This window comes from Erpetoichthys calabaricus, chromosome 6, assembly GCF_900747795.2.
Source record: "Erpetoichthys calabaricus chromosome 6, fErpCal1.3, whole genome shotgun sequence".
Taxonomy (NCBI): Eukaryota; Metazoa; Chordata; class Cladistia; order Polypteriformes; family Polypteridae; genus Erpetoichthys; species Erpetoichthys calabaricus.
Window position 1 is genome coordinate 24,588,350 of NC_041399.2, and position 20,486 is coordinate 24,608,835.

The 20,486-nt window shown below is 37.2% G+C and overlaps 1 protein-coding gene across 1 annotated transcript; it reads left to right on the top strand.

Annotated features, from left to right (window-relative positions):
* The first annotated feature begins 197 nt into the window (after positions 1-197).
* cct5 (chaperonin containing TCP1, subunit 5 (epsilon)) lies at positions 198-19,587 on the top strand. Its single transcript, XM_028803416.2, has 11 exons — positions 198-433; positions 4,417-4,477; positions 4,560-4,724; positions 9,693-9,891; positions 10,194-10,386; positions 10,497-10,646; positions 13,702-13,821; positions 15,600-15,785; positions 17,060-17,197; positions 17,598-17,778; positions 19,307-19,587. The coding sequence occupies exons 1-11, from the start codon at positions 329-331 to the stop codon at positions 19,432-19,434; spliced, it is 1,626 nt and encodes a 541-aa protein (XP_028659249.2). The 5' UTR covers positions 198-328; the 3' UTR covers positions 19,435-19,587.
* Positions 19,588-20,486: the final 899 nt, after the last annotated feature.

The window sequence follows — 20,486 nt, forward strand, 5'->3', positions numbered from 1 at the left end:
TCTGATAACATTTAAATCTATAAATTTCAGTGTATATATTTGTGATGATGCAAACTGAATTTATTATAAAATACTTATTATTATATTATTTACTTAAAGAACATTTGTCATGATTAACTTTATGGACTTAATAAATATTATCCAAGCACACCCCCTTTTATCACAGTGGAATGACCCATTGTACTGAAGTCTGTTCTAGAAACCTCCACCACTACAGCGTGGGGTCCGTTAAGGAGGCGCAAGTGGAGGCCAGTCTTTAGGCCTTAAAATTGTTTGCGCTTGTCAACTTTTTCTGTTTGTGACTAAATAGTAAATAACCGTCATCAATATGTCAGCTTTGGGGACCCTTGCATTTGACGAGTATGGGCGAACCTTTATCATCATTAAAGACCAGGAAAAGAAGTCTCGTTTGACGGGCCTGGAAGCGCTGAAGGTACAGTTTTAATGTACAATGAATGGAAGTTTTCCAGTAGGCCCACCTGGCCGTTCTATTTCTGTGCTCCGTACTTAAATAATGTTGAGAAACATTAGTATTCAGTATTTGTTAAAATGAACAAGGTTGTGACATGTTTCTAAAGTAACCTGAAATGTAAAAAAATGGAAGCACTTGCCGGTTGCCGGGATCTCATACACGTGCTTCTGGTGATTGTGTTGTAAAATAGAGTTTGACAGCAAAAGGCACTTCATAAAATTCTGGAGGTAAATTCAGATCAGCGGTTAACGTAGTAATAAAATCTGGGTGAGATTTGATATATAAAACGTTAGGGCGGGGCTGGGTATCTGTTTATCGACGCTTAAAAATATATATATATATGGATAACCGTTACGCAGATTTTTGTAGGAGTTGTACCTGCCGAAAGCAGTCGCGATTTTGTAATGAACTTGTCATTTAACTGTTTTTCCTTCATTGTAGCACTAGAATTTTTTGAACTTTGATAACCGAGTGTTGTGTAGGTTGTCATAGCGTCTGAAGTTGTGAACGGTTCCTTTTCATATATGGAGTTGTGCATCTAGAGTTGTCCTCTACCTTGTGACACATTCTGACAGAATGTGCCCGATTCTTCATTTGCATTTATGACTGGTGCATTTCTTCAGCAATTTAGAGAACTAACAAAACAATAATTCTTTACGTCTCATTAGCAGGCAGGTAGGCTGCGAAAAGTTCAATAATCTTGTGATGACTTTGATTTAACATTCCCCTACACTCTAAAAAATAATGGTCCTTTAATGGCACTATATGGTCCTTTACTGGGATATTGGGTTCCTCATAAAGCCATTGCTTGGGAAAGAACCATTTCATTTTGGGGAAAGGTTCTTTGTGCTTTGAAAAACGTCCAAATATGTACCAAAAACAAAATCTTTAATGTATGGTAGGCTACCAAGCAGAACACTAACTTGATTAAGATAATCTGGACCTAACCAGAGTTCTTTTGAAATCAAGAGGCACTGGTATTTCACAAATCTGTTACTTTGTGTTCATGGTTATTTACTGTGTGGAGCCTGTTAGAGATCTGATTAAAGATTTGTTTGGGGAACTAAATATGATTCCTCTATGACATCGTTCTGAAGAACCACACTGGCACCTTTATTTTATTACGAGTTTACTTACAGTAACTGCAGAAATATGCCCTTTTGTGAAAAAGGTTTTGTGAAATGCTGTGGCTCCTTTACAAATAAAGTGTATTCTACCTAGAAGCTGCTTGTCATATGACCTGATTAATTGGAAGGGAAGGGAACTTAAATTTTCTTGTAAGGCGCAGTGGTGGATAAAGTAAAAACTAATGGTTTACTTAAAGAGAAGAAATGAGGGATGTCTCATTTTACATCTGCTAAAGCAAATGAGGGGTGGATGCTGTTCAAATGATAAGAAAATAGAAGACAAGGTTAGGGACATAACTTGTTATGAATAGCTTTCAGTGGAAATTCAATGAAGGCAAAAATCCCAGAGACTGGAACATCTGCAGGCAAAATGCTGAAGCTTTGTTATAGAAGTGTTATTTGGTTAAAATGTAATGATACCCAGTATTTAATCATTTGAATCACATATATTTTCATCTTATTTCTGCTAGGTAATCTACGTTCATCAACAACATGAACTATACCTTTAAAATGTACTAAAATACCTGTGCTGCATTTAAAGACTAACAGCATTTATAACGCTTGCTTTTTAATTTTATGGAAACTATGATAGTAAGTTAAATAAGTTATCCATTTGTCCACTGGGCATGAACACAAAACAAGAGCAAGCCCTGAATGAGACATCATTCCTTCCTAAGGTTTATTTTGTGTGTATTTATGCACACACAATCTTGAATTCACATTGTGCCAATATAGAACAACCAGTTATAGTTTTTTTAATGTTGCAAGAAAACCTACATGAGGAAATTGTACAAAATCTGTGAAGATGTAGAGATGGCTGGCATTGAGACACAGTTTTCTGGAGCTGTGGTGCAGCTTTGTAACCACTGTGTCATGAAGTGATCCATCATTGATTAAACTTGAATTACATAGCTGCCATATATTTCATTAATAGCAATTTATGCTACCATTGAAATCTTCCAAGAGAATGCTGTTTCTGTAAATTTGCTTGTATACAGTAAACAAGGAGTGAGGATTAGATAGATAGATAGATAGATACTTTGTTATTCCAGCAGCAGCATACTGATAAAAAACAATATTAAATTTAAAGAGTGATGATAATGCAGGTATAACAGACAGTAACTTTGTATAATGTTAACATTTACCCCACCCCACCCCCGGGTGGAATTGAAGAGTCGCATAGTGTGAGGGAGGAATGATCTCCTCAGTCTGTCGCTGAAGCTGCTCCTCTGTCTGGAGATGATACTTTTCAGTGGCTGCAGTGGATTCTTCATGATTGACCAGAGCCTGCTCAGCGCCAGTCGCTCTGCCATGGATGTCAAACTGTCCAGCTCCATTAGATTAGAGTTTAGGCATCTTTGATCATCAACCTGAGAAAATATTGAGGACTTGCTGATTCATTATTATACAAATCTAAACCGAATTGTGATTCCATTTGCTGTAAGAAGTCAAAAATCTGTACTCCCAGTAAAGCAAAGAATGCAGAGTAGCATTAAAGGTTTGTTGATATGACAGGTGGCTAGTGTATAGACCCTTATTGACTTTGCAAGAAAATTATTGTAGTAGCTACTCAAAGTTGTGTCAAGAAGAAAATTAAAACATAATTAAACATTAAACAATTGTGCTACAGTAACTGTTAAATTGTTAGGAACACATGATGGTTGCTAGTGAGACGTGTCTTTTAGATCCAGGTAAGCCAAACTTTCTTAACAAACTGCAACAAATTTAGAAATAACTGTATTTTGTTTTTTCAGATTATTAAGTCAATTGAGTGGTATGTCAGTGCCGGAAAAAAACATTTGTTTTTCACAGCAGTCTTTGTTTACTTGTGGGTACACATTTGCTTTTATTTTCTTGAGTTTTTCACAAATTACCCAGCCTGTTTCACTACGTGATAGCTGCCGTAGACAAAAATAAAAATCTGTCTCTAATAAAGATCATCGTGATATGGCTCAGAATTGTAATTTTATTTTTTTATTTTTCCTCTCCATGCCTTTTATGTCAGAATTACCTAATGCTGAAATTTTTAAAATAGAATTTTCTCAATCCATCTTAATTAATCTCAGGGCACCAGTCTATTGAATGGCCCACTTCTATGCACACATCCATGGCTACTTTTTATTCTCCAGTTAAGCTAACAAGCTTGTCGTTGGGGATGTGAGACGAATGTGGGAGCACCTCAGGTAGACAAAGTTCCCTCTGGGATAGTAAAGTCTACTTAACCTAACATTAGTAGATTATAAAAACTCCATACATGATTGGTGTGGGGAGATTTGAAACCTGGACATGAGGTCCATCTCGAAGCATTGTTATCTCGTGTGCATTAAAAAATACCCATTCCTAATATGAAAAAAAGAAAAAACATCTTGTCATAGAAGAAGGGAGTTATACATGAAAATGAGTCGCAAAGCATTTTTCTTTTATTCAGAAGGAAAAAGTTCCCATGATGTAAATGAGGGGTTGCAGCATGTTCTTGTATCACCAGTGTATCTGAGAGAACATGTTCTGTGGTTTAAAGACTCATTAGTTTTACGAATGTTTACCTGTTCAATCAATAAACACATTCTTGGCATACTTTGTTTTAAAAGTTTTTTTTAAATGCTTTGGATATTCAACATCTCTTATGGCTGAATTTATAAATTAGTAGACTCTATAGAATAATGCAGAATTTTGTACTTTTCATATGCAAAATTAATGGTTACCAATTTATGTAGAAATACACTGCTTAATATTTTTATATTTTATGTTTTAGACAGTTCCCATTTTCCAAGTGTCTATTTCTTAATGGGTTTATATCTCTTCTTTTATTGCTTGCAGTCTCATATCATGGCAGCTAAAGCAGTTGCAAACACACTGAAAACATCTTTGGGACCAAACGGTAAGTTTGTATTTTAAATGCAGAACTTGGTTAATTTTAAAATGACAAAAGATAATAGACTTATGTATTCGTTGTATTTTAGGACTTGATAAGATGATGGTTGACAAGGATGGAGAAGTCACCATTACCAATGATGGAGCTACTATTTTAAACATGATGGATGTGGAACATCAGGTTGCCAAACTAATGGTGGAATTGTCAAAATCTCAAGATGATGAAATTGGTGATGGGACCACTGGTGTCGTAGGTAAGCTTTCTCAAGTTTCATATTTGTGTAAACAAATAATAAGCTTTCTCTGTTCTATGTTGATGCTTTAATTGTTGTTTTATACTGAGGGGGAGTCAAACTAAAGTTAGAAAATGGAACGAACCTTAACAAAACTGATTGTCATTTCACAATGTAGTGTCCACCCTTCTCAATGCACTTGCGCCACCTGCCTGGAAGTGTCTGGGTTCCAGCAGAATAAAAGGTTTTGTCTTGTCCTCGCAACGACTCGTGCACCCGAGTTTTTGTTGAACACTACATGCCAAGGGGTACTACAGTCTCTAGTGCAAGTTACTGTGACTTGCTGGAGACCAATATGAAGCCTGCTATTCGATCCAAGCAATAGGGACTGCTGGCTTGAGGAGTCCTTTTGCTGCAAAATAATGCCTGCCCACACACTGCTAAGAACATCAAGGCTTGTCTGGTGAAACTGAAGTTTGAGGTATTGCCACATCCTCCTTATTTGCCAGATTTCCCACAGTGTGATTTCTACCTTTTTTTGGACTGCTAAAAAACATCTGGGTGGACGTTGATTTGAGACAGATGACGATGTGAAGAAAGCGGTACACGAGTGGATGCGCTAGTGCATTGAGAAGGGTGGAGACTACATTGAGAAATGACATTATCATTTTTGTTAAGGTTCTTTCCTTTTTCTAATGAATCCCATTTTCTAACTTTAGCTTGACTCCCCCTCGTATGAGTATTTCATGGGTTTAATTTTGAAAGTAGGTGTTGCACCAACATGCCATTTCCAGTTTAAAAACTGCTTTCCACTTAAAAATTGCATTCCACTTCTATTAAATTTCTTTGTTCCCATTTTTGTCACTTTGTGTTTCTTATTTCTTCCTCAATTTCTCAAGTAGTTTTCAAGTGAGGGCTTATTTTTATATGTACTGATAGAAAAAAGAATTACAAAATTTTCCAGAATGAGAAAGTTACTGTTTTTGTACTTCAATAAACAGTTGTCAGTTTGCTTCATTCCACTGGCAGTTAGGTGTACTTTTGCCCATGGAGGGCCTGGTAGAACAGTGTCTGATCAGATTACTTTTCAAATCTTGGGTCAAAGCAAGACAAAGTCCTCACTTAAAGTCATTTTTTGTGCATTCTGCAATCTCTGTTATTACCAGCAGCTTGGGACTTTACCATATGCATATGCGTGCTGCAATCGGGCATTTCATACCACAGTTTGCTTTATAGTGGCACCCCTCAAGTGACCACACCAGAGCAGGTACCACACATCAGACAGATCCATCTGAGGGATTTTTTCAGATTTACCATCCATGCAAATAAAGTATAATTAATCAATCAATCAAGACTCTTTAGCTCTGCAGAACAGGTGTTGAGCAGCAATGGCCTGTAGAAGAATATTTCGAACAAAATTAAATGAATACATCAATACACAAGTAAATGTATTTTGAAATACAACAAATAATTATGAAATGTGAACATAAATAAGTGTGTCACAAACCTATGGCTTTATGTGTTGCTAATTTCTTTATGTATTTATTTGGTTCCTCGCTTATTTATGTCATGAACACTGTAAACAATATGAAATATGCCTTGAAATGAAAACTGTCATTTTCATCTGTCAAATATGAGAGGGTGGGCTCTAATTAAAACTGTGTTTTGATTTATGAATTCTCAGAGTTTATTCAAGGTGCTTATGAGCCAAACGTTGAATGCAGGCAAAGCACATTCTTAAAGTTGTGACTGTGTGTATCTCTGTTAGATATGAGTGCAAGAAAGTTTCCTAGAATTACTGTGCGAAGTGGCTATTTTAAATCAAGAAGCTCTGATGCTGATTCCTAAAGAATGACGAATACCACAGTGTCTGCTGCAAATGTGACGGGCAAAGATTTATATCTACTATACCAAAAATTTACCAGGCAAAATACTGTACTTGCTAGAGCCCACCATCTCAACTTTAACTGGTGAAAGTGACAGTTTTCATTCCAAGGCTTGTTTCACGTTGCGTGGGCTGTCACTGAAATAAAGTAATGATTAAATAAATTATATAAAGAGATAAATGGTTAAAAATAATTTGTGCCACATTTAATTATTTAAGCCCATATGTAATTGTTGTCACATTTTACAATACATTCGTGTATTTATTTTTCTCCAAAGGTCCTCTGTATTGGCTTCAGTTACACAAAGTTCTGAAGGACTTCCAGGTGGTGGTGGTGTTGTTGTTGTACTGTTTTCCTGTTACACTCATTTGCTTGCTATTGCATACCAACAAGTGCTTTTTTTACATTCATAAATATTTAGTGTTTGTGTTTATACTCAGGTCCCAAGACAGCACGGTGGCACAGTGGTAGCGCTGCTGCCTCGCAGTAAGGAGACCTGGGTTTGCTTCCCGGGTCCTTCCTGCATGGTGTTTGCATGTTCTGCCCGTGTCTGCGTGGGTTTCCTCCCACAGTCCAAAGACATGCAGTTTAGGTGCATTGGCGATCCTAAATTGTCCCTAGTGTGTGTGTGTGTGCGCGTGTGCGTGCACACACACACACAGTCATATTATATGACACTATAATTATTATCCCTAATTATCTAAAAGCTGCATTTAGCTTCATCAGTACTGCTTTCAGCCAACAGTCAATTGGGCAAGGCACCAAATCAGCCCTGAATCTTCTCTGGTCAACTGATAAGCACACTTTTTGGTTGGTTTTCAATGTACAGTGGAACCTCGGTTCACGAACGTCTCGGCACACGTACAACTCGGTTTACGACCAAAAAGTTCGCCTAACTTTTGCCTCGGTTCACGACCAAACACTCGGTTTACGAACAAGCCAGGTTCCCTTTCGGTTTGTTGATGTTCATTCTCTCCCTGTGCATTTCCTGTGCAGCGAGAGAGAGCACACGCGCACACACACACACACACACACACACACAGAGAGGCAGCGCAAGAGACAGAGGGCTGTACACACACACACACACACACACACACGCAGGAACACGCGCGAGAGAGGCGTGTGCGCACACACACAGGAGCGCTCTAGACAGACACACTGAGCTGCAAAGCTGATCGCACCCCCAGAGAATACAGACGCCCCTGGGAAAACCCGTAAGAAACATGGACAGACTACCTTAACATTCCTCCTTTCCCTTCTTGCCGGCTCTGTCGCGTAATATGCGTCTCGTGCGGTGCTCCGCCTTCTTAAAAAGCCTGCACGGGCTTCTTTCAGTTTGTTAAATTGGTTGCTTGCTTCTCCTTCTTTCTCTCTCAGACAATCTGTGCTCCTGGCGGAGCTGTCATCTCTGACTTGTCATGGAGCACGTTTAAACTGTTGAAAAGAGACAAATGTTTGTTTGCAGTGCTTTGAATAAAGTTCCTTTTTTTCTACAACCTCCTGTGTCTCTGTGCAAATCTGTGACCCAAGCGTGACAATACACACAGGCGCTCCAGGCTCGCAAAAGAGAGACACACACACACACACACAGGCGGGGGGGGGGGGGGGGTAGGAGAGAGAGGTGCGCACACACACAGGAGCGCTCCAGGCTTGCAAAAGAGAGACGCACGCACACACATACAGAGCGATTGAGGGACGCATAAGTTAGAGAAGGCTTGTTTTTGTTTTCAGTTCTGTTTCCGGTGATCGGTTCGTAGCCTGCATTGTTGCAGTGTTACTTTTCTTGGTGGTTTATTAAATTACGGATTTTTCAAATGTTCCTTTTTTCCCCTGTGCTTAAAACTCATTAAAAAAAATGTTTTTAGCGAGAGCGGTTCCTAGCACTATAGTGCGAACTATTGCAGTGTTAGTTTTCTCTGTTGTTAAAGGTTTTCTCAGTGTTATTCAATGTTTTTACATTTAGTTTACCATTACGCTGTGCATTCTATGGTATAATTAACTATATTTGTGCTTAAAAACTGAAAAAATGTATATATTTACATACAGTTTCTACGGTCTGGAACGGATTAATTGTATTTACATACAATCCTATGGGAGAAATTGCTTCGGTTCACGACCAACTCGGTTTACGACCAGAGTTGTGGAACGAATTATGGTCGTGAACCGAGGTTCCACTGTATATACACATTTATTCTTTTGGACAACTTTGAATTACAAAAAAAAGCATGGAAAATATTGCTATTAAACTCTTCTTTGGATCAGTGAAAAAATAAAACTAAACCTGTCATTATAAGTCACATCAAAATATTTAGTTTATTTTCACATTTCCTGTGTAGTTACATATTAAAGTAAATGTGTATTTTTGTTTAACATTATCCACTGTATTGCTTCTCTAATAAGAAAAAGCACTTTTCCCATTATATGTCTACTTCCATAGTGTGCATATTTGGTCATTTGTAGCAGTAAGTAATCTTTTGGGCTTGCAGAAATCTGTTCGTTTTGTGTTCTTTAAAAAAATAAACCAAATAACTTTGAAAGTTAACTTTTTCACTTTTTGGTTTTGGCATGCTGTTGATATATTCACAGTGATGGTGGTTTAAAGCATTTATATCCAGGATTAATATTCTTGCAGGCACCTATTTTGATTTTGATGTATAACAAATAATTAATGTTATTGAGTTATAAAAGTTCATATAGTGTGTGTGTGTTTTTTTTTTTTGTAATTTTTATTTAAATACTCCTAGTTTTCACATTTTTATCTTTATATGTGAAACAAGTTCAAAACTAAGGTAATGTTCCTTCAATTGACAGGGATGGAAAATGTGTAGACGGGGAAAAATTATGGGAAAGTTGTGCCGGCTTTTGCAGATATAGTGTTGTATAGAGGTGGCCAACAGGGCAGGAAAATTATGGACATTTTTACATTGTAAGTAACTGGCATTGAATGCCCTGTATGTACTGCAAACTATTTGGATCATCAGTATAGAAGCATTTTAACTCATTAAAAGTGGGATAAGAATACACTTGGTTTTTTTTTTTGTTTGTTTTTTTTTTGTTTTTTTTAAATTGGTTCAAATTGTTCCCAATTATATTTTCTTCACAGTTCTTGCAGGAGCGCTCTTGGAAGAAGCAGAACAGTTGCTAGATCGTGGCATTCATCCCATTAGGATAGCTGATGGCTATGATCAGGCAGCTCGCATAGCTATTGAAGAGCTTGATAGAATTAGTGACAGCTTTCCTGTGGATTCCAAAAACACAGATCCTCTCATTCAGACAGCAATGACTACGCTAGGCTCAAAAGTGTAAGTTAAATTATTTAACTATACTTTACTTTCCCTCTTGCCCGTATATTCATTGTCTCTCCTCATCTCATGTACATACCACTTCAACCTATACATTTTTACATATCTCTCCCACTTTTGTTGTACCACTGATTGTTTCATTTATTTTGTCCTTTTATAACTCCACACATTCATCTCAACATTTTGGTGTCTGCCATACCTAACTTTTTCTGTTGCAATCATCTGTCATTTAAGTAAAGACTAGTTCAGAACCGTTTAACTTTTAAGTTTTTTATGTGGTCTGCTTTGTTTTTGTTTTTTAGAATTAATCGTTGCCACAGGCAGATGGCCGAAATTGCAGTGAATGCAATCCTTACGGTTGCGGATATGGAACGCAAAGATGTTGACTTTGAGCTCATCAAAATGGAGGGAAAAGTTGGTGGAAAACTGGAGGACACTCAGCTTATCAAAGGAGTAATTGTTGATAAAGAATTTAGTCATCCACAGATGCCCAAAGTGAGTGTGGTTGTTTGGTTTTTTTTTTTTTTTAACCAGTTTTGCTTTTTATTTTAAATTGATAGATAGAAGTATGTAAACACACTTTCCTGTCACCTCCTGTTTTGTAGGTTTTAAAAGATACAAAAATGGCAATTCTTACTTGTCCATTTGAACCACCAAAGCCCAAGACTAAGCATAAGCTTGACGTGACATCTGTTGCAGATTACAAAGCCCTGCAGAAGTATGAAAAGGAAAAATTTGAAGAAATGATTAATCAAGTAAGCATGTGATACTTTTATTTGAATAGGTGGGTTTAGTAGTTTGATACATTTTAAGAGCACTAAAGTGAAATTAAATTTGGAAGTATTTTTTAAAATAAAATATTGCTACTTCAGCAAATATTTAATGTTTATAGAACAGTCAGGTGCTATTGGTCAATATAGTTTATAGTTATACTATGTTGTATATATTTTGTTTTTGGTTTTATGTAGTGCTGGGCGTTATACCGGTTCATACCAGAAACGTTTTTTATTTTTGTTATGATAAGGATTTTTCTTAAAACCCAACACCGGTTTAAATAGGTTAAACAACGTTCGAAACGTGGCGCAGGGGGAATCTGTTTAAGGAGGGACCTTTTTCACTGCTGAACCGTTAAACGTACATGCAATGGAGTACATGCATTAGTGGAGGTATTGAACAGTGAAAATGGACAGAGAACATTCTGAAATTGAAGCTGTAGCAGATGATAAAGTTGAGCATGATGACACAGAAGAACTTTTGCCGAAAAAAGGAGCCGTGTCTGTTGTCTGGTTATACTTTGGTTTTAAAAGGTCGTATGTGGACCATTCTGTTCAAATGTGTGAATACTGTTTCTATACTACTGGATAATTGCAACTGCAATCCAAGTTGTACTTGTTTTATTTTTTTCAATACTGTGTAATGTACCTAGGTACTGTGTTATAGTGTGACGACATGTTTAATTTATTCTCGACATTTGTCATTAAAGTAGAACATCGTAAATTAAACTTCATCTTAAAATGAATATTTACTAGATTTTTCTCAAACCCCATCACAAGTTATGTAGCACATTAAATGGTTTGTGTTAAGTGTTCCCCGAGCCATGTTAATCGCTACATGCTTCTTAAACTGAGTTCCACTTACACTAAGAGGATGCGCAGGCAGCGATCACCACACAGAATACATTAATTTCATTATATTCCTGCTCTCTGAACATTTAGAATGCTGAAATAAATACTTGATATCATTTTCATGATGAAATGCATTAAAGCATGCATTAATCATGTGGGGGCATGGTGGTGTGGTCCCGGGTGTTCCCTGCTTTGAATTTGCATGTTTTTCTGGTGGGTTTACTCGGCGTGCTTCAGTTTCCTTTCAAAGTTATGTAGGATGTGGGGTTTTGTTAGGCTATATTGACCCTGCTAGTGTATGTATTGCTCGTATTCACCCTGCGATGTGTTGGCGCCCCGTTCAGAATTTGCTTCTGCCTCGCACACAATGATTGCTAGGATGGGTGCAACCCTAAATGGATGGCATAATTAAACATGTATAATAAAGATTTTTTTTTAAAGTTCTGAACACTCTGTGGTGTAAGTTTATAACTAGTTTTAATTTCACAAAGACGTTTATTGTGTGGTGATTGGTTATGTGGAGAAAGAAAAAGGAAGGATAGGAACTGGGGGTTTGGTACTTAAGACAGAGACAGCACACATGCAATAAAGAAAGCCTGCTCAGAAGAACATCCATTGAATTCTGTGTTCGTGTCTCCAACCACCAGATCACAAACCCAACATTTACACAATATTTAAGTTAGACCTGTACGATACCCATTCATACATCCAGTTTTTGGAGCCTCGTCACACCTGCCATAAAGTTCTCTACACTGAACGTACACCTGGGGACCCATTACTGCGAGGGAGCAGCACTACCGTGCATGTTTAATACATGCTTTAATGCATTTCATCATGAAAATATCAAGTATTTATCTTGGCATTCTAAATTTTCATAGAGCAGGAATGTCATGAAGTGAATGTATGTTATGCGGTGATCGCTGCCTGCGCGTCCTTTTAGTGCAAGTGGAAGTCAGTTTACGTAGCGCGTAGCGATTAACAACTGGGTCGGGGAACACAACACAAAGCATTTAATGTGCTACATTAACTTATGACAGTGTTTGAGAAAATCTAGTAATTTAAACCTTGATTTTAGGATGAAGTTTACGACATTCTACTTTTAATGACAAAATAAACTGCGAGAATAAAGTGGAAATGTCGACTTTAATCTCGACATATGGTTTTTTTTTTTTTTTTTCTTCACCATGGCCCTAATATGCTTCTGTAGGGCTATACCACAAATAGCATTATAAATGCAAGTTGCATTTTTATTATTTATGTATATAGCTTAGCTTGAAGCAAGGTCCATATTAATGCAGTTTGCCTTAATGATGGTTCAGTTGGTAAAGATGTCATCACCAAATTGCACTTGTTTTATTTTTATTTGGTGAGTACTGTGTAATGTACCTGGGCTTGAAGTAATAGTATTATTACTGGAAGTTGCACTATTGTTTATTTTATTATTAGTTTAAATATGCAGTTTAATGATGGAAAAGTTGTTCAAATAGTCACTTTAACATGTCCGTGGACAGAGATTGTTAACATTAACAAAGTGTAGTTGGTTTACAAAAAATATTTACTATTTATTCCTTTTCTAAGACTTGTTCAGTGCAATACAACTTTTGACAAGCACCTCCGGATATTTTACTAAGTCTAAATGCCTCTTTGGATGGTTGAAAATATGTTGTCAAAATTTTAGTTTAAGATGTTTGCAAAATTTGTTCAATAAAAAGGTTCTATATTTTGACTGCAACTTTCATGCAATGTGATTCCTTCTCTTCATTAGTGCCAACCCCTTAAAAACTATCACTTTATGGAGCCATGCAAACCTGTATTAATAATTGTGCGTACATTAAAATGTTTTTTTTGTACAATGTACAATTCTCATGACAGTGGAACAGGTTATTCTTAGCCAGTCTACTGCAGTAATTGCAGTGGAAAATGTGGTTAACATCCACTCATGCATGGGGAAAAAAATACAGTTGAATACCGTGAAACCGGTATAATTATGAAAAATACAATGATATAGAATTTTGGTCATACCGGCCAGCACTAGATTTTTATGTACCTTATTTAAAAAACACCTTCAAAAATCTACGTAAACATGTATGCTACTGGATGGAAGATTCATGCACGGTTTGCCAAAATGGGTAATTAATCACACAGAAACCAATATAATTCTACTATCTACTTACTTTCCTTTCAGATCAAAGACAATGGAGCAAACCTAGCAATATGTCAATGGGGATTTGATGATGAAGCCAACCATCTGCTCCTGCAGAACCAGCTACCAGCTGTTCGATGGGTGGGTGGGCCTGAAATTGAGGTAAGATGAATGTCGAAGTTAATGGGTGGATTTCTTTTTCCAGTTATCAAAATACTTGACACTAGCCGAAGAAGAATAGAATAGGAACAGAAAACTGTGAGAAAGGAATTCAGAAATCAAGTAGAAATAAATACTTCTTGAAAGACGCAGTATGCATGTAGAATTTCCTGCCAAGTAGGATTACATGTGAAAGTGATAAATAAATCAGGATTTTCGAATTTACGTACTATGGTCATGGCATCCTGATAGTTTTGTTGCATGTATCTTGGACTTCCTGGAAATGTGGATGGTAATATGATCATTTTGCCTACACGTACGTTGTTATTTTCAGCGTTTGTTTGCAGTGCGTCTGTATTCAAACATTGTATTTGTTCCACATGCAGATCTTGTTGTTGTAATCTGAGATAGTTGAGACACACGTCCTCTGTTTTAACATACGCATCTTTGACGTACTGTTGAAATAGTTTGCTGCTGGAGTGCAAAATACTAAATGTATTTCTCATTGCTAATCTGTACGTGTAAAATTGGCATTGAGTAAGCCTTATTCGCTTGGCGGTTCTTTTATTGGTAACATGTTGTAAATCTTTGTGCCAGCCGATGGCTCTGTAAGGGAGTAAAAGTGGGTAAACCATAGGATCGCAATTCATATTGAGCGTGGAAATCTGTTTACAGGAGTTGCCTATGGATAGATGCAAATGTCCCTTTCGGCAGGCGTTTTGCCATCTTCTCCGACGAAAATCACTGGAATGTCGGGGCATTGTATAGTCTTAAATCCTGCCCAGGGTTTTCCTTGAAAACCATTCATACAGATGCTGTTGGATTGGACTGATTGATTTCATGCATGTATTTGTATGATTTAGCAAAGGGGTTGATGGTTCTGAGCATCTAGCTGGAGAAGTAAATTTTCGCTGCATGCAGAGTTTGCTTTATTTTGTAAGCGTACTTCAGTAGCTTGCGCTGTGTCAAAAACATACAACTGTCCATATCCTGGAGAGGTAGAAGTGTTAGCGTATAGTGGAGAGATTTGGTGATAAATTTGCCCATGTATTTTAAAACAGTATGGTCCGTGGCCAGGAGGTTGTTATCTGTGCACCCATGGAAGCAAACGCTAGAGAAGAGTTGTATTCTCCAATGTGTTCACGATAGTTTTTAGCTTCTGATGTTTGCAGTGTAAGAAGCTGTTGTAAAGACACAGGTGGCTCCCGCAAGGGTGGTAAAGCTACTTTACCGTTGTGGCAGCACCTCGAGTACTTGTTGGATGTATTACGTTCAGCAGGCGAGTATAGTGCATGACATGGAAGACGACGAATAGGAATCGAGAAATGCCGTGTGGGCGGGACCGGTTTTGAAGTGGAAGAAGGATGAACCAGAAGAGAAATTTTATATATATATATATGTATATATAATATGTATGTAAGAGATGCTGTTACATTATGGATGTCTTGATCTACTTTTCATTTGCAATTTTACATATCCAATCTGTTGCTTTTTGGGTTTTGTTTGCTTTTTTATTTCTAGCTGTATTTCTTATAATACACTTTGCAGCAATTGAAACTATGAAAGGTGTTATGTAAACTAAAAAGAGTAGTTACTTGAATGAATTCTGTCATTGAAAGCCTCTTACAACTTTAAAGAATTGAAGTAGCACAGCTTTAGCGAGTTAGTTATATAAGTAGAAAGATTAAGAAACCACACTAAATTATAATATGATTATAGAATGTGTATGTATAATGCTATCAGATATAATTGTACCATTTATTTCTCTACTTACTTTGTAGCTTATAGCCATTGCAACTGGTGGACGTATTGTTCCTCGATTCTGTGAACTTACTCCTGAGAAACTTGGCACAGCTGGGACAGTTAGAGAAATCACATTTGGGACAACAAAAGACAGGATGCTTGTGATTGAAGAATGCAAGAATTCAAGAGCTGTAACAATCTTTATAAGAGGGGGAAACAAGATGGTATAGTATTATTTAAATGTTCTACTTTTTAATCTTAGCTTTACTGTAACCTTAAATATTTAGTATAATTCAGTTTGAGATGTACAAAATTGCAAACTTCCTGTCCTTGATTTGACTGACTAACCAGCAATATTTGACTGTATTTTCATACAGCTTAAGGTATTTTCAAATTGCATTCCATTTTTCAGCTGCAGACTTCATTTACACAGTAATACCAAGTCTATTCAGTCTCTAGCAAAAATGGAAAGGTTTGATTTTTGACTTGGGTTGTTGGGGTGGGCTTGTGGGCATGTGACAGCCAGGAAGTACAAGGCATGTACTGTAGGAGTTCAGGGATGTGGGTGTTAATAGTCCTGGCAAACAGGAGAAGGTTCATCTGTCAGATGTTGTGTGTTTTATGTATCACATCAGAATGGGGGGGGGTCATAGATAAAGGCTGAACTCTGAGTACCTGCAAGGCCTCACAGGGCACCGGCTCTATCAGGTAGTCCATTATTAACTGTCAGAAAAAGGGGCAAGGTCACAGAACTTTTGAAATGTGAAATTATGTTGGAAAATCATCACATAGTCATCTAATTTGATTGATTATATACTTTGATTCCTAGTCATGCATTCTGATACTCTAGTTACTTACCTAGTTACTCATCGCCAGAGTCCTTAAGTTTGACATCCTCTTCCAACTAGAAGTCATGTAATGGTAGCACACTTGATGGTATGCCAAACTGGAAGTCATGGTTTGAGTTCTGCCAGTATTTTTAAATTTTGTATTTCCTTGAAGTTATTAATGTTTTCAGTATATAAAAATATATATATGTGATGTAAAAATTTGTTTAGTGTACAGTTGTCTCCCGTTATAAAAAAATTTGTTTAGTGTGAGTCCTTCTGGCCTTTTTTTAACCTTGCTTCCTCCAGGCAAGAAAATAGGTTATATGTTTACCTTTTTCCACTGATAGTCTTGAGTCAGCATTTTAATACAGTTGGCTTGTCCTTTCACAGGAATGTAAATGAATAATAACAAATCATACTGCTACAAAATTTCTGATGTAACTTTGGCCTGAAAGGGATGTGATGGCCAGTTTATTTATGCATTCGTATTCATATTTATAGCACATGAATTATTTTAGATGATACATTTCATCACCAAATTGACTGTAATGTCAGTGACTTTTTTTTTTTTTTTAAATTGTATAAAATGTCATTTTTATAATTTTTGTCATTTTTAAAATGTGAATTTCCCATTGGGATTAATAAAGTATCTATCTATCTATCTGCAGATTATTGAGGAAGCCAAGCGAGCACTTCATGATGCACTTTGTGTCATACGCAACTTGGTACGGGACAACCGTGTGGTGTATGGAGGTGGGGCCTCTGAGATTGCGTGTGCCTTAGCAGTTAATCAGGCAGCAGATAAGGTATGTGAGCACAAATCATGGATTTTAATCAAAATAGTAATAATGACTTACTTTGACATAATACAAGTGTTTCCCCATAAATAAGGTTATTTTTTTTGTAAGCTTACTCTTTTTTTTTTTTTTTTTTTTTTGTCAGTTGTCAGCAAAGTGCTCACTGTTAGTTCTTCTGGAAGTCACGGTTGCTTAAAGTAATCTAGCTTTGCAAACTATTACAATTTTCATCACATTAACTCTTTTCTTTTACGTGGTGATATTATGTGGCTTTTGTAAAATGTCTTTCTCTATTTTTGAGCAATATTCTTATCCTACTGTCACATCCCATACAACTACTGTACCCCACCTTAACTTATTGCTGTCATAAATGAACTTAAATAATATTTTTCCCCCTTAATCTCTTTAGTGTCCCACTTTGGAGCAGTATGCCATGAGGGCATTTGCTGATTCCTTGGAAGTGATTCCAATGGCTTTGGCCGAGAACAGCGGGTTAAGTCCTATCCAAACCATGTCTGAGATTAGGGCCAGACAAGTCAAAGAAGGAAATCCAGCACTTGGAATTGACTGTTTACATCAGGGCACTCATGGTACGTAGATGTGTATTACAATTCAAAACGACTCCACTGGAATACTCGGCCTGTTAATGTTGTCATGTTCACCAACTTGCTCTTCCATAAACACTCCAATCAAAACGATTTCCCCTTTTTTCTGAACCCTCTGATTGGCCAATGGATGTTGTGTAGTGCTTTTAATTAAAATCACAATGCACTATTTATGAACAACTGGACAAGTTCAATGAGCTGAGTGACTTTCTTCAAATAATTGTATGCAGAGTGCATTTCAAGTTGAGTCTGAATACCCAATTTAGAGGATTTAACGTATAGCTGGGGGTACTCCACTCTGGTCTTGAAAGTCCACAGTGGATGCAGTGTTCCGACCTGTTTCATAAATAGAAGCCATGCCTAGTAGATAATGAGACTTGGTATTCAATTATATGGCTTGTTTATTCTTTCATTTTTCTAAGACAAATCTTTATCACATTGTAGATTTTTTTGCTTTCTGAGAACCATTGTTACAAACCACAAAGCATATGAATAGATTTGTAACTCTTGGTCCTTCCCTTCTCTCTCATTTATTTCAAACATTGTATTAACACAGATACTTCGAGAAGCATGTACACAGGTTTAACTGGAAGCATGTTAGCTAGAGAGCTTCTGTCTCTTTTGTCATTTGCACCTCCTTATTAACTGATGGCTGGTTAAGAAAATGGGCAACAACTAAAAATGTAATGCATCAGTTTGAAAGTAAAATAGACAATTAAGGATTCTGAATCATAACAAAAATGTAACTAAAACTAAGCCCCCCAGATGGGTACCATTTACCTAGCAATAGGCTATTGGGAGTCATTGTAAGAGCAGCTGATAATTGTAAATGCCCAAGGATTGCTTAAGGCCTTCACACAATAATAATAATAATTCATTAATAATAATAATTCATTACATTTATATAGCGCTTTTCTCAGTACTCTAAGCGCTATCCACACAGGGAGGAACCGGGAAGTGAACCCACAATCTTCCACAGTCTCCTTACTGCAAAGCAGCAGCACTACCACAGCGCCACCTGTGAGGACTTGACTTATCCAGCAATTGTTTTTCTCCTCCTCCCTGAAACTTATCCTGAGAAAATGAAAAAGACCTGATTTTCATCTTACGTTGTAGGGATGGGCTTGTATAAAGAGAGTTGAGAAGCAATGAGCACTCATCCAAACGTACATATAGTGCAGCAATGGGAAATAAGGAATTGTGGGCGTTTTGGACCTCACAAACAGAAGAGAGGCTTATCTATCTGATGTCTCAAGTTTAACGTACCACAATAGAAAGGCAAAAAGAAAATGGGGTAGGGGTTGCAAGATGACGACTGAACTCTCCCTGCTTGTAAAGCTTTCGTTTAGCACTGCTGTATCTAGTTAGGTAATCTGACAGACTTGTGCAATGAGATCAACAACTGCAGGCGTAAAGGTTGATATCCCCCTCCGACTGGAAGTCATGTAATGTGCCACCAGCTTATAAAGGCATTTGGTTCCTTGTTTAATGCGTACGTTTTTCTCTTTTTCAGATATGAAGCAGCAACATGTAATTGAAACCCTTATTGGTAAAAAGCAGCAGATTTCCTTGGCTACTCAGGTGGTGAAAATGATCCTGAAGATTGATGACATCCGCAAACCAGGAGAGATGGAGGAGTGATTGATATGTTAAAACAACTGAAGGATCTTTCACTTCGGGCAGGAGGGGAGCGTCTCGCCCACCAGGAGATATTTATTGTTTGTTACTGCATTTCTGTCACTGAGGCTGTGTTTGTACAGGCTGCAAAAAATAAAAGTCTGCCATATTATTGTATAGTTGGATTATTTATTGGTAAATTTTGTATCAGTACTTAATCATAAAGTCTGCATGTCTGTTGAGGAGAAAGATGTATAAAAACCATTTTATATATTACATACCGGTGAAATTCCTTTACAACAAAATTTCAATTACAACTAAGTAGTTTTATGGTCCCCACAGTTTCCCCATGTGACGTGAGTCTATAGAAATCTCGTTACTACGAAGCACATTCAGCAGATACTTTCATTACAACGAAGTGCCCAAAAGACCTTGAAATGCTTGAATGAATCGTCCACAGAGCAGTTAGTTCTGTGGCCGCAGCTCATTTGTGAACAACGATCCCCAAACAGAAACACTGTTTAAAAAAAAATAAATAAATAATTTCTTTCTTTGGACTTTCTTCGTACTTTTTTGCCCTTTTTGTTTTTGGTGGTTTTCAGTGATACCTTTTGCTTATTGCTTGTCAACATTTGAAAAATATCCATTGGAATTGAACTCATTGCCGTTTCTATAGGAGGGTGACAGACACGAAAAAACAGTTCATATTAGAAAAAGAAAAACTTTACATTTTTGCAGCTCGCAATTCTGGCAAAAAGAAAAAAGACGTTGCCAGTGAATTCGGAATTTCGCCATTGACACTGTCAACTTTCTTGAAAGACCGAGCCAAAAAAAAGAAATCTCAGGTTGCAAACATACGTGAACTGCTGCATTTGAAGACGTCGAAAAAGCCGTTTTTATGTGGTTAAGTGATGCTTGTTCAAGAAACACCCCTATTAATGTGGCACTCATTCAAGAAAATGTGAGGTTTTTAAACTCTTGGGACCTCCCTGAACTGGACGACACGCCGAAGAGCGTCCCGAAGTGCGATCACCGCGTCTGTGAAAGACTGTTTATATGTTACCGGGGCAACAGCA